At 41.2% G+C, this 13,434-nt stretch overlaps 1 protein-coding gene across 2 annotated transcripts; it reads right to left on the bottom strand.

Annotated features, from left to right (window-relative positions):
* Nucleotides 1-432: 432 nt before the first annotated feature.
* mfsd12a (major facilitator superfamily domain containing 12a) lies at nt 433-13,045 on the bottom strand. 2 transcript variants are annotated; one of them, XM_035423553.1, is made up of 11 exons: nt 12,164-13,045; nt 9,475-9,685; nt 9,028-9,160; nt 8,120-8,320; nt 7,026-7,118; nt 6,603-6,695; nt 6,207-6,377; nt 5,669-5,763; nt 4,158-4,288; nt 3,497-3,544; nt 433-2,174 (listed from the first exon to the last, which is right to left on the bottom strand). In XM_035423553.1, the coding sequence occupies exons 1-11, from the start codon at nt 12,429-12,431 to the stop codon at nt 2,110-2,112; spliced, it is 1,509 nt and encodes a 502-aa protein (XP_035279444.1). In that variant the 5' UTR covers nt 12,432-13,045; the 3' UTR covers nt 433-2,109. The 2 variants fall into 2 exon arrangements, with proteins under 2 accessions (XP_035279444.1, XP_035279445.1); XM_035423554.1 differs by lacking the exon at nt 3,497-3,544 and having other exon boundaries at nt 12,164-12,431.
* Nucleotides 13,046-13,434: the final 389 nt, after the last annotated feature.

Here is a 13,434-nt window from a genome sequence, read left to right as displayed (position 1 = left end):
ACCCACTTTTATTACGGAATCCATTAATGAGCAGGGATGAACTACTCTCCTCCAACTGTCCATAAACCTTTCTTCACATCACCACGGCAGCTGCAGGCTGTACTTCCAGAACATTCATTGAATTAATTTGTTTTCCTTTTATCACACTTAGTATGCCTATTTTCACAACTTAATTCACAACACAGTGTTCAGGTGACTCTCAGGAAAAATGCATACTGTAAATCTGGCTAAGAACAAAATGAGCGGCAGGCTTGGTTTGTTTAAATGTTCATGTTTAGGTCATGTACCACCAAGTCCTTACTAATTGTTTCAGTGGTCTGTGGAAGAGTCTGAATTAGACACCAAGTGGCCTTGAAGCATGACCCTGAAGCAGTGCAGTTAAGGTCACAAGGACGTCTCCACAAAATGGAACATGAACACAGTACAAACGTATGTCTGGATTGCATCAACTTTATATAATTTTCATCATGATAGAAAAACGTTAAAAAAAACAAAAAAACATTGTTTTGGTGTTTTAGATCCATACTAAAATACATAGTAAAATCAGGAAACATGGTACAAAATAGAATATAATTGGTTTGCACAGAAATACATGTGACAGAGTAATTGTTTATTCATTGTCCAAAAACCTAAATTAAATCACAGAACAATAGCAATCAATATATGCAAAAGAAGATTCCGGTCCTCTCATCACATATACTCCATAGATATACTCCCCTTTCATAAGCGGGGGATGCAGATCACAACTTACATGATCATTCAAGTTAATCGAAGGCACCTACAACATTCGCAATTAATTCAATGAGATACAAAAATAAAAATGGTAAACCTTTCATTTAGAAATGTAGTTACTGTACTCAGTACTACTGCACAGGAGCATAGAGATGACAAATTATGACTAACTAAAAATAACTTTTTAGAAAAGTAAACTTTTTCTAGGTTACACCGACCTGAAAAAGTGAATGCTTCAGTGCATTATAAACTGATTGCCCGGATTGTAACGAAAAAAACAAAAGTGCTTCCACAAAACAGACAGAAGGGACATATTAGTGGTGATTTTTTGCTGTGTAGCCTATATCATTTTCACTACAGAAATAGACACAGTACATTTCCGCGTTTGCTTTTTACTGTACATTTTGATTCCCTTTCATTAGAATGCGCAATGCAAAGCTATGATCACTGTCACCACACACTATTTACGTAGTAAATGAAATTATTCAAAAATTCATTTCTGGAGATTAAGCATTGCACAGAAGGCGAAAGTTATAAGCCCATATTTCCTCCATCCCAAGAATGATGCATGGGATAGACAGCATATTTTAGTGTTAGTCAGACATTCAATCTCCTGACTGGCTTACATTAACTTGGTCCTCTTCATCTTTTGGCTATGAGACCTTAAAAAATGCAGCTTGCACTGATATACAACATTCCCTGAACTGAACTCTAGTCTTTTGTGCGTATCTTAGTGGCATTACCTGTCCAATAATGTGGCCACTGTAATCAGTGAACACACGTCCTCTCAATTCCCTTTGAAACACCCAAATTAGCTTCTTTTATTCCGTTTTCTTAGGATGAGGTTTCTCTAAGGATAGTCTAAGGTAGTGAAAGGAATAATGGAATAAAGTAATAGTCCATTTATGACTTTTCCCACACTGCATAAAACCTGGACTTAGGGTTTCAATGTTTTTTTGCTCCTACAAGCAAGCTGTGCCACATATTGACAACTCTCACTATATATACCATATATTTGGCCCAAATGAAAATGTGCATATATGCATATACTGTATATATGCACATTTTCATGTTTTATATATAGACAGAGCGAGAGAGGGAGAGAGAGAGAGAGAAATATACTGACATATGTTAAAATATAGCCTTCATAAATTCAGTGTTTAACATATAAGGTAGTTTATAGTTAAACATCGAAAGTGACTGAGGCAGACTGTGTCACAATGACAACAGCCAATCACATTGTCTAAAGAGCTGCAGCCACGAGTCCGGAGGATGAGGAGCAGGTCCACAGGGGCACCATCAGGCTCAGCAGTGGTTCCCACTCGGCCTCAGCATGGCTGCCCTGAGGCGCTGCTCTGATCCTCATTTGATGGTCCCTCAGTCCTCGCTTTCCTCAGAGTCTGGCTCATCTGTTCCCAGCAGGCCGCCAACACCGGACGGAGCTGTGAAGAGAGCGATTGGGAGAGTGGGAAAGGGAGAATTCATACCAGATACGCTAAAAAAAAAAAGAGTGTACTGCTCCAGAAGTACACTGCATATAGGTGAAAATACAGTTTGGATGTAGTTCAGCATTGGCCCAGTAGGTGGTGATAGATGTATTGCAGTTCAGTGCTATCCCAATTGGTAGAGATATAATCTGTGTTGCAGTGCTGTAGGCAATGCAATACAGAAATGTGTGGGATCAGCTGTACAAGATTTATTAACTACTTGTACTAACAGGTTCTTTAACGATTTCTTCCGGGGGCCAGATTTGTTTTACAAAATTTTACATCCAGTTTCCATGAACCATGCATAAAGCAAAGAATGGACACAATGTGTTGTACATGTATACAAAGAATGCAGATCTTTGAAATATACATAGCTATTACATATCCATATTTTTTAAATTCAGATGAATATGGAGAAGGTACAATACATAGTAAATTTACTATCTAATTTTGTATTTCTGGGCTGTTTAACAAGAAGCAACATAACTGACTGATAACACTACGTAATCAAAACATTTTTGTGGTTTTAAATGTGAAAGCAATGTGATAATTTGTGGTGAGGGTTGCCATAAACACAATTGGATTGTGACACCAATGGTATCACAATCCCTATTGCAATAGGACTAGTGTCATCACAATCCCTATTACAGTGGAATTAGTGCCATCACAATCCCTAATGCAGTTGAGTTAGTGTCATCACAATCCCTAATGCAGTGGAATTAGTGCCATCACAATCCCTATTACAGTGGAATTAGTGCCATCACAATCCCTAATGCAGTGGAATTAGTGCCATCTCAATCCCTATTACAGTGGAATTAGTGCCATCACAATCCCTAATGCAGTGGAATTAGTGTCATCACAATCCCTAATGCAGTGGAATTAGTGCCATCACAATCCCTATTACAGTGGAATTAGTGCCATCACAATCCCTAATGCAGTGGAATTAGTGCCATCTCAATCCCTATTACAGTGGAATTAGTGCCATCACAATCCCTAATGCAGTGGAATTAGTGCCATCACAATCTCTAATGCAGTGGAATTAGTGTCATCACAATCCCTATTACAGTGGAATTAGTGTCATCACAATCTCTAATGCAGTGGAATTAGTGTCATCACAATCTCTAAGGCAGGGGAATTAGTCTCATCACAATCTCTTATGCAGTGGAATTAGTGCCATCACAATCCCTAATTGCAATTAGTGCCATAGGATTAATGACATTCCCTACTACAGTAACATTGGGGATTAGAGCTGTTTGAGTCAGGCTGGGAGTGCTCACCCTCTACCTGTCTGATGACAGGACTGTTTATCAGCTTCTGTGGAGAGTCTGAAACGTAAGGCAGCTGTGCTTCAGACCCAAGCCTCACAGTCACTGCTCCCACTGCTCACTCATACATTCACACAGCCTCGTAAAATTCACACATTCACACAAACTCGCAAATGTTCCCAAACTCTCACGTTCCCTCTGTAACGTGTGCACGCACTCACAGGCTTGCCCCCACATGCAGGCCCAAGCTCACACCCCCATCCCCGCATACGTACAAACAAACGCTTGCCTCAACTCACCAGCATGCAGTCACACGCTCACTCTCAGTCTCATTCTCTGCTGCTCGAAGCTCATTAGGATCACAGGTCATTGGGATGAGCATTTGTATTTAAAGCACGTGTGTTCACGTGCGTTTGTGTGTGCATGTGTGTGTGTATGTATCTGTGTGTTTGTGTGTGTGTGTGTGTGTATGTGTGTGTGCGCGCCTGTGAGCGTGAGTGTGTGCACGTGTATGTGTGTATGTATCTGTGTGCGTGTGTGCCTGTGTGTGCGTGTATGTGTGTATGTATCTGTGTGCGTGTGTGTGTATGTGTGTGTGTCCAAAAGAGAGACTGAGAGCGAAATTCTGATTGTCATTTCTTTCTGAATAAATTGCCTTGCTCATTACACTTACTTTGCCGGATCCTGATAGGCCAGATGAGGATGGTACACAGGGCGAGTGCGGCTGCAAAGGCCACGCCCCCAGTGACAATCACCATGACGTTACGGTAGTACCACACGCAGGCTGGGCAACACAGCTGTGTACTGGGAACAGACACATGACCTTTCAACTCTCATTCAAAGAGTCTGAGATTAGACCACCAAGATCAAGTTAGGGTCCTGCTACATTTACATATTTACATGTTAAATTCATGTACATAGATGATTTTGTTATCATTATGACTGCTTTCAAATAACTATCTTTTAGCTACACACGGCTCCCCTCAGTTAGTTAGCTGCTTCTGTAGCGCTCACGCAAGTATGCACGCAAACACTGATGTCCTTGACAACCAACGGCGTAACAAAAGAAAATGAAACCTGACCACAACCTATTAGCCACTTCTCCCTAGTCAAAACGGTTATGAATTAAAAATAAAACATATTTCAGGGCAGCTCGGAACTGCTACAAAGGAGTGATTTTCAGTGACTTGGCTATCTCACCAGTGGTAGTCATGGGGAAGACCAGTCCAGTATGAAATGAACCACCTCTGACATGTTATGCCATAAAAGGCATATGAGCCAAGCAGCGAAAGTCACCTAAATAACCAAGAGCAAAATTGTTGCAACTTTCCTCTTTTTTGTTATGAGTATTTTGCGTACCATTTCACTGATCCATTTAAAAATGGTAAAACAGATTAATGACTGCTGATAGATAATTGGTGATCGTTTTGGTTTGAGTTGAAGATGCTTTTGGGTAAAAGGTACATTTCATTCTGAAATGTTGGTTGCCGTTTATATTAATTAAATGACTGGATGGAAAGCAGAAAAGTGTAGAAAATGTTTAAACAAAATTTGCCTATGACACAGTAATAATATCTTGTTTACAGCAATCATACAATAGTAAATAGTTGTCTAAAACACATGGACTTTTCAATTTCACTTAAGCTAGGTATAGTCGATGAGAAATACACAACCTAGAGCTGTTGTTTGGCTTCAAAAGACAATGTTGCATTGTTCCTCTTTTAAAAATAAAAAAAATAAAAAAAGCTGGCTGTGGTTACGTCCGGTTTCCTCTAAGGCAGATCTGCCCAAGCTGGTTCCTGGAGATCTACTATTCTGTGGGTTTTCACTCCAACCCTAACAAAGCACTCCTCATTCAACAGATACAACAGATCTCTAGCTGCTAATGAGTTGAATCAGGTCTGCCATGTTAGAGTTGAAATGAAAACCTACAGGACGATAGAGCTCAAGGAGCAAGGTTGGGAAGCCTTGTGTTTAAAAAGAAAAGAATATATGCAGTTATTTACATAAATGCTCCACAGCACTGCTGGACCCAAGCTTCCTTAAAAGATTTGTAACAAAAACAAGCTAAGCTATGAGAAACGAGAGAGGACATAGGAATGGGGGATTCGACCAGGAAGTTTGGAGACAGGAAGTGAGAGACTGAGACAGGAGGTGTAAACAGGGTAAAAGGGAGGGACTCACTGGCAGGGGTGTAGCAGCTGGATAATCATCACTCCAACGCCATTGGCCACCTTGTCTGTGAAGCTCATGGCCCCATATACAAAGGCCCCGCTTTGCTGCCAAATACAAGACAGGAGAAAGAAAGACTCAGTCAATGATGATTCATGGCTAATAAAGAACAAATCTGTCCCAATTCAGTTTGTCATTAAATTCATTACAACACATACATTAACATCATTTTTAATCACTGCAGTTCAGTCAATTAACTGTACTATAAGTAGTAAATAATGTGTGTTAACACTTTGTAACATTTTCCAACCCATCCCCCACAATTTGGGTCCCACTTTAAGCACTGCTGTTTTGCAATAGGCAGAGATTAATTACTGTCAGCTCCTTTAGTGTTTTTTTTCTAGAACATTCCTCAGAATGATCAAAAATCCACTTTTGGATAGGCGAAGAGACAATGTCTTTGATTTGATTGAGTCTTGGAAGCCATTTTATGCTGTATTTCATTTTTAGCACTGGCACAGGCACATCAGCACAGACTGTAAATTCCTACCGAATGCTCCCCGATGAGGTCAGCCGTCATGGACAGGGACATGACCAGGATCGTGGCTGACCCAGCACCCAGCAGCACTGCGGCCCCATAAACCCGCTGCCCCATCGCTGTGTCCACCAACACCCAGTAGGAAAAGCCCATGATTAGCAAGAGGCCTACAAAGTAGGTCATCTATGTGAGGAAAGATAAAAAGGAAAGCAAATTAACATATCTACATAAGTATTCATATGAATAACTTCAAGAAAGCATTTGTCAATCCCAAGTGAAAACATTTTTCCATTAATGTGACTTATAATACCAGAACTTAATTTATTGCAAATATGCCTACTATCCCTATCTATGGAAAATATAGTAGGGAAGTCCACAGCATTCTGTTGATGAGATACAGACACTCACGCTTCGACCAATCAGCTTGCTGAAGGGTTTCATGACCAGGGAGGAGAGGAATCCGCTCAGATACATCACCAAGGGGATGGTGGCGATGAATTTCTGCAAAGGGGGAAGACATCTGCTCTACACCACAACACAACCTTGTCAAACCAGATGCCACTGTCGCATACATGCTGTCCCCAACTTGCTTGTCCACTCAAACAAACACACTCTCAAATGCGTGAAAACTGTCTGTCTAGCACCAATCCAGTCACAGGACTGTTCTTCCCTCTCTCCCTCCCTTCCTTCGACCCCCCTTTCCCCCCTTTTCTCTTTCTCTTTTGCTTTGTTTCATTTTCTCTCCCACTTTCTCTAAAGCTTTGTTTCACTTTCTCCAACACTTTCGCTCTCGCTATCTCTCCTGCTTTCTCCCCCTCTCTCCTACTGTACCTTGGGAAGCATCAGAGAGTTGGTGAGATACATGGAGATGTAGGTCTGGGACATGTTGACAATCAACCTAGTGGACATGTACAGGAAAGCCACCTGGACACCAAAGAAAAACAAAGATAACAAATGCTTTAAAGTGCATCATGGATGATATTCTGAATAAATACATTCAATAGATTGATGTACAATTATCACTTAACAAAATATCCAATTGGAGCTTGAACTTAAAGTCATTCTGATTAGAAGTTTTATGGAAAAAGGTCAGTATTTCAAAATGAATCCCATAATAGGCATGTTTGGCTGAATGAAAAGAAAAGGTTCCTGGCCTCCACCAGAGACTGTGGCAAATGTGCTGACTTAGAAAAAACTTGTGAACAGGAAGTGAAATCAGATGCATGACATCATACATTGGTTCCATGGAAAACCTTCTCTCTGGAGTGCACTTCAGTATCAACAGTCCAAGTCACAGACAGAAAACCCTCCACACAAACCACTCCACACATTTCCCCTCTTTCCACTAGCAAATATTTAATCATGCTAGACACCAAAAGCTAAATAAACTGTCACCACTCAAGTTGTGAAACATGCATTAAAATATTTAATTGACCATGATGTCAGCATTAGCCAACTAATGTAAATATGACATATACAGTAACCACTAGTTGCTTTCTAATTTTGAATTAATCATGTGTAGGGAAAGTTATATTCACATATTTATCATTTACTTGCGTGGTTAACTGAGGACATTGTTTAAGGATGCTCTACCAAGATAGTGTATGTACAGACTACATGTGTGGCTCCATTTCAAGCACACATGGACGCCTTTTTATTTCGTAAAGATACGGGACACACACCACAACGGCTGTAACACTACTTTGGGGGCAATTTGGAACAAAGTCACCATGATTTATATTCATTAGAATCGCATGGTAACACACTTACAATGGAGAGCATATTGTAGTCCCGCCCATTATGCAGTTCACTAACACTCACTTTTCCACCACTGGACATAATATATGTAACGACATGTATAAAGACAAGTGCAGGTTTTGTAACACCTGATACAGCAGTGCTGTGACATCACAAGGTGGTCTGACCTGGTAGAAGGCTGGCTCCTTCAGCCAGTGTTTCCACTCCAGAAGTCGTGTGGGCAGGGCAGTCTCGGGCCGTATGATCAGGGGCTGGCGCTCCCCGGGCTCAGAGTCCGCCTCCTCCGAGCGTCGCCCCTTCTCTCTGGTGCCCAGGTGGAACAGCAGGGAGAACACAACCCCAATGCCGAGCGCAATCAGAGCCAGGTCCTAACGAGGACCAGAAAACAGGTTCTAATGAGGGGGAGGACCAGGAAACACACACACGCAGGTACGCACGCATATTCCACATTCACTAAATCCCATTTCACATTTACATCTTCACAATAGTCCTTATGAGAAGCTTTTTTCAATCTATTATCTCTCTCAGCCTTTGATCCATTACCAAATGGACAGTGTTTATGCAGCCATTTTCAGAATCCTAACACATAACTCAATCCCCACTCATGGTTTTGAAATAATAAAAATGAATAATAAAAAATGAATAATAATTCATAGCATTTATATAGCGCTTTTCTCACACTCAGCACACTTTACAGTAATAAGGGAGAAACTTTCTCCAACCACCACCGATCTGTAGCACCCACCTGTGATGCATGGGAGCCATTTGCACCGGAACGCTCACGACAAATCAGCTGAGCTTCACTCTGAAGTTGATTCTGACACCCAAACTTGATACTAACTCCAAACTTGATCCTTCCTGACTGGCAAACTTGATCCTCCTAACTCTAAACTCGATCCTTCCTGACTGGCAAACTTGATCCTAACCCTAACCCTAACCCTAACCCTAACTCTAACTCTAAACTCTATCCTTCCTGAATGACAAACTTGATCCTGACTCACAGACTCTCCACACCGTCAACCACAACACCCACCTCCCCCCCCCCCAGTCTCAGCCTCCACAGTGCAGTTCTCACCCTGAACACAGGGATGTCGAAGCGGCCCAGGTTGTCACTGATGGAGGGGTCCTCACTCCCCCCCGTCTGAAAGTGAAAAAGCAGCCAGGCCACCGCGTACACCGTGACGTTGGCCACCACTGTGAACGCATACCTGCGCAGGATCAAGGAGGGAAAGGAACCTTGTGAAAAATGGGAGTTCAGCACAGAACCTGAACACTTTACAAATAAGCCAACTGCACTCCTGCTGGTCAGATTCAGTGTACAGTGCATGGTGCAGAAAGAAATACTATGCAAGCAAGTCAGGCAATCATTTCTCAACTTGTGATGAGCACCAACAACAGCTGCAGTTGGTAGAAGTGCAAGTACATTAACAGTGAATGGGGTTCACTGGCTAAGTCTCAAAAAATCTGGGGTCTAGTGGAACCAGGAGAGCAGCATTCTCAGTGTCAGGCAGAACGGCTATACCTGTACGCAGTGAGCTCCACCTTGGCGTGCTGGCAGGAGACCAGCTCTGGGATGAGCGACAGGTGCGAGATCTGAGTAGCCGCCCAGCCGAACTGGAAGATGATGATGAAGGGGATGAAGTAGGTGAGCCCCACCCACTGCGGGGTGTACTCATCGCAGCCCAGGCATGGGCTGAAGATGAAGGGGAAGGAGATCAGGACGCTGACCGTTCCTGAAAGAGACGTGGGACACCAACGCTTTCTGTTACCCAGGAGTCAACTGTTCCATCACTGGAAAATGCAACAGACTGCCTTTGGCACTAGCATTGTCAGCATTTGATAGCACACAACAGACAACACTGGCATGCTGGAACCTGCAGACCACATACATTTTGAGCCACCCAACAGCTCACCATAGTTAGTCGTGTGCGGCGTCGCCAAAGTTGATTGCAAATTTTGGACAACAATTTAGGCTATTATCTAATTGCTAATTCATTATTGTGCTAATTAAGCCTCAAAGCCCTGAAATAACCATACATAAACAAAGCCAGAGTTCAGAACCTCTTGAGATATGCTACCAGTCAACTGACTGGTGTGTTTAACATTCTCAAGTTTGCAACTGATACTGTAGCAAGTGTTATTGTATGCATTTTGCAGTGTTGGAAAAAAAACACAACTAGAGCAAACAAGAGAAAGAGACAGGAAGTAAGGTAGAGAGCACCCATGTGCACCTGCTATGTTGACACCACTGATCTGAGTCATGTGCCGTTTCAGTTCCTGTTGGCAAGACCATAACAGTGGAGGATGTATTTGCTGTATTTTCCAGCTACAGTACTATAATAAAACAACCTAGCCATCATGCACATTTTTAATTTCATCATTTTGTAGTGAATTAAAAACATACAGGAACAAAAATGAATAATTTGTGGAAAATGATTACCCCTTACGTTTTAAAAGAATGCTTTAGACTAGGAATGATGAAGCTGCCCTTAGAACATAAAAGACAAAGCCAAACACCCTCATTGAACAAACCAGAAGTGCAACCATTTTACTACTGGCCAATTCCATGCAAATTGATCCTGATTACCCAGATTTGAAAAGTCAAGGTATTAAATCAAATTTGGTGTCAAATGGGAGTTAAAAGCATGTATTCTCAACACACTAAATCAGTAATACCAAGTATTAGCACTCAACTGTACCTCAAATTTATGAACTAGGGCATATGGATTTTGTCCAAAAATACAGTAAATAGATCTGTGAAGAAAGAAGTAGGTCTCTTGTTTATTATGTTGCAAAACAGAATACATCAGAAAATATATCTGAAAGCATACATATATCTAAACACTACTCTTTACACCACTACCAAGTTCAGTTGCCACCAATTGTTTAACGGTGTGGGATGTCAGTGATGCAATGGCAGTGAAGTGCACTTGAGGGTGAATAGCTGACTAAGTGAATTATGTTACTTACGATGTGAATTATGTTACTTATTAACGCCAGAAAAAACTATGAAACCAATTAAAACTATGAAAAATCCACTTTTAAAGAAGAAGAAGAATTTGTCTGTTTCTGTATTTAGCACTTGTCTATTTCAAAATGTCTACATGAAAAATGTTTCACCTCACTAGGTGCATTGAAAGCACTTTACATGAAGCTATGGTTCACTTTACAGGCCGCAAACTTTTATACGAGTGATAGGATTTGCAGGGCCAATTCGCCACAACAAACCTGGAGACTATATAGAACTGTGCTATTCTACAAATATTTGTATTAGTAGAGATCACAAATATACGCCATGAGTACATAGGGAACAGCCAAACTAGGAGACCATACAATTTTCTAATTGTATGTGCCATATTATAGCTTAGGGCCAGGGCCATTAACTAATAGCTTAAATAATCTCTGGATCACAAAAATCTTTTTCAAGTTTCGTAAAACATGAAACATATAGGCTATCGTATACAAAAACGGCGCACAGCCAAAAATGAAAGAAGTGCAGATTGACGGAACGTAAATAATAGAAAATAAGAAAGTCGCACACTCAGATTCCTATTTGCTGTGTTTATTAAACCAACGTTTCAGCAGAAAATGCATTCGTCCGGGTGAATAAGCACAGCAAGGAGGAATCCGAGTGTGCGACTTTCTTATTTTCTAAAACATGAAACATAAAAACCTTTTCCATCTCCTTTCCTTAAGCTTATTGATCGTATACAGTACTAGATTTACCAAAAAAGTTACTTTGAATGAAACCGTGTAATTCAGAATGATTTATATCAATCCAATGTTTTTAATGCTATTTTTAAATATTAACTGAAAAACAGTTTTTCCCCCTCAGTTTCACTAGTTCATTAAAGCAGTGGACTCACTCCTGCACTTCCCGTTCTGGTGCATTTTCCACCTAATTCTGGACCAAGCTGTTCATCACATAACAATCCTGTGTTTTCTGACTAATGCTGTCACGAGGAACACTAGACTAACACCATCTGGACAATGTTTTAATGTTCATTTAATAACTTTCGTTTTTACATTCTGGAACAGTATTGCACGTCAAACTTCACGAAAAACGTACACACTATTTATACCCTATACGGCATAATACTGTATTCATTTATTTTATGAATACAGTCTGTATTCATAGAACACCCATGTGCATTCGACTGAAGACACTGGCTTTCACTCACCCACTGAATGGTCACTGCTTTCGTACTCACCCACTAGATGCCATGTTTTCCTTTTGCCGTATTTCCCGCAGCCTGGGGTCCGGTCCGATTCGTAGCCGATGAGAGGAGTGCAAATACCGTCCGCAATTTGCCCAACGAGCAGTAACACCCCTGCATAAGCGTTCTGGAACCCGAGTACTGAGTGGTAATATACCAACAGGTAGGTGAACCACATAGAGGCACATAAGTCGTTCAAAAAGTGTCCCACGGCATAACTCAACAGCCTGATTAAAGGCAAATTCTGCTGCGCGTCTTCCATTTCTTTGGAATCCCTTCAAATATCCTTGCAGTTAGCTGGCGTTATACTTTCTCCTTACGAGCATCACAATAAATATCCCTTATTAGCCGTCTATCTCTTTCTACCACTTAATGTTTACTGGCTACTTATGCGGCTAGCTACGTAGCTAGTAACAAACTGAGCTCGTAATAAGCATTAGCTAGCCAATGTGTCATTTTTTATACAGACATCCAAAAACATGGTGCCAGCGTTTGAGGTAGAGACAGTCCCAGCGATGCCAAGCGAATCCCGACAGCTCGACCCTGCGAACTGCATGGAAAATGCATCACAGTAACGTTTGACTTAGACTCTGTTCCCGATCAGATGATCGACTGTAAAAACTAAAACAATAGCTAACAACCTGCGAACAGTTGTTAGGGTATAGATGATTTAGTACTGTCGTTTAATCTTTAGCACGCAAACTGCCACTCAGTATTGCTCGTTAAAGTAAAAGGCTAGCATATATCCATGTATGATGAAATTTTACTAGATTGTAGCGATAAAACGACTACCTGGTCCCCTCATCTCTGTTCTCGTAACAGTCAGCTGACGGACACATCATTGAGCACCCTCAGAGTTCCTGTTTCGCACTAACCACGTGTTCCAGCTCGCACCCACTGGCACCGAGGGGTTATAATTGATGACGTGAAACACCAATGAATGGTTGTTACAAAAAGTAGGCGGGACGTTCACCAATCAACGCGAAAAACCGAAAATAAAAACGGTCTGTGAGCATTTTAACGAAACGGGTATGAACTGAACCAGAATTTGCAGCGTATGTGGCCAATTTACATCCTTGAACAACTCCACGGGAATGTTTTTCGTAATTTAGGCGTCCTGCATTGTGTGATCACTAAACAAATAGTGTAGTAAGCGCAAAAATGAATAGGTAGGCTACTTGTTTGCTGCATAAATATTTCTAACAAAATAAACTTTCAGCAATAACGTATTTTATGCACTATATGTTAACAAACACTTGTGTTGC

The sequence above is a fragment of the Anguilla anguilla genome, chromosome 6, assembly GCF_013347855.1.
Source record: "Anguilla anguilla isolate fAngAng1 chromosome 6, fAngAng1.pri, whole genome shotgun sequence".
NCBI lineage: Eukaryota > Metazoa > Chordata > Actinopteri > Anguilliformes > Anguillidae > Anguilla > Anguilla anguilla.
The sequence above is the reverse complement of the archived record's forward strand: the minus strand, read 5'-3'. Positions and strand labels throughout refer to the sequence as shown.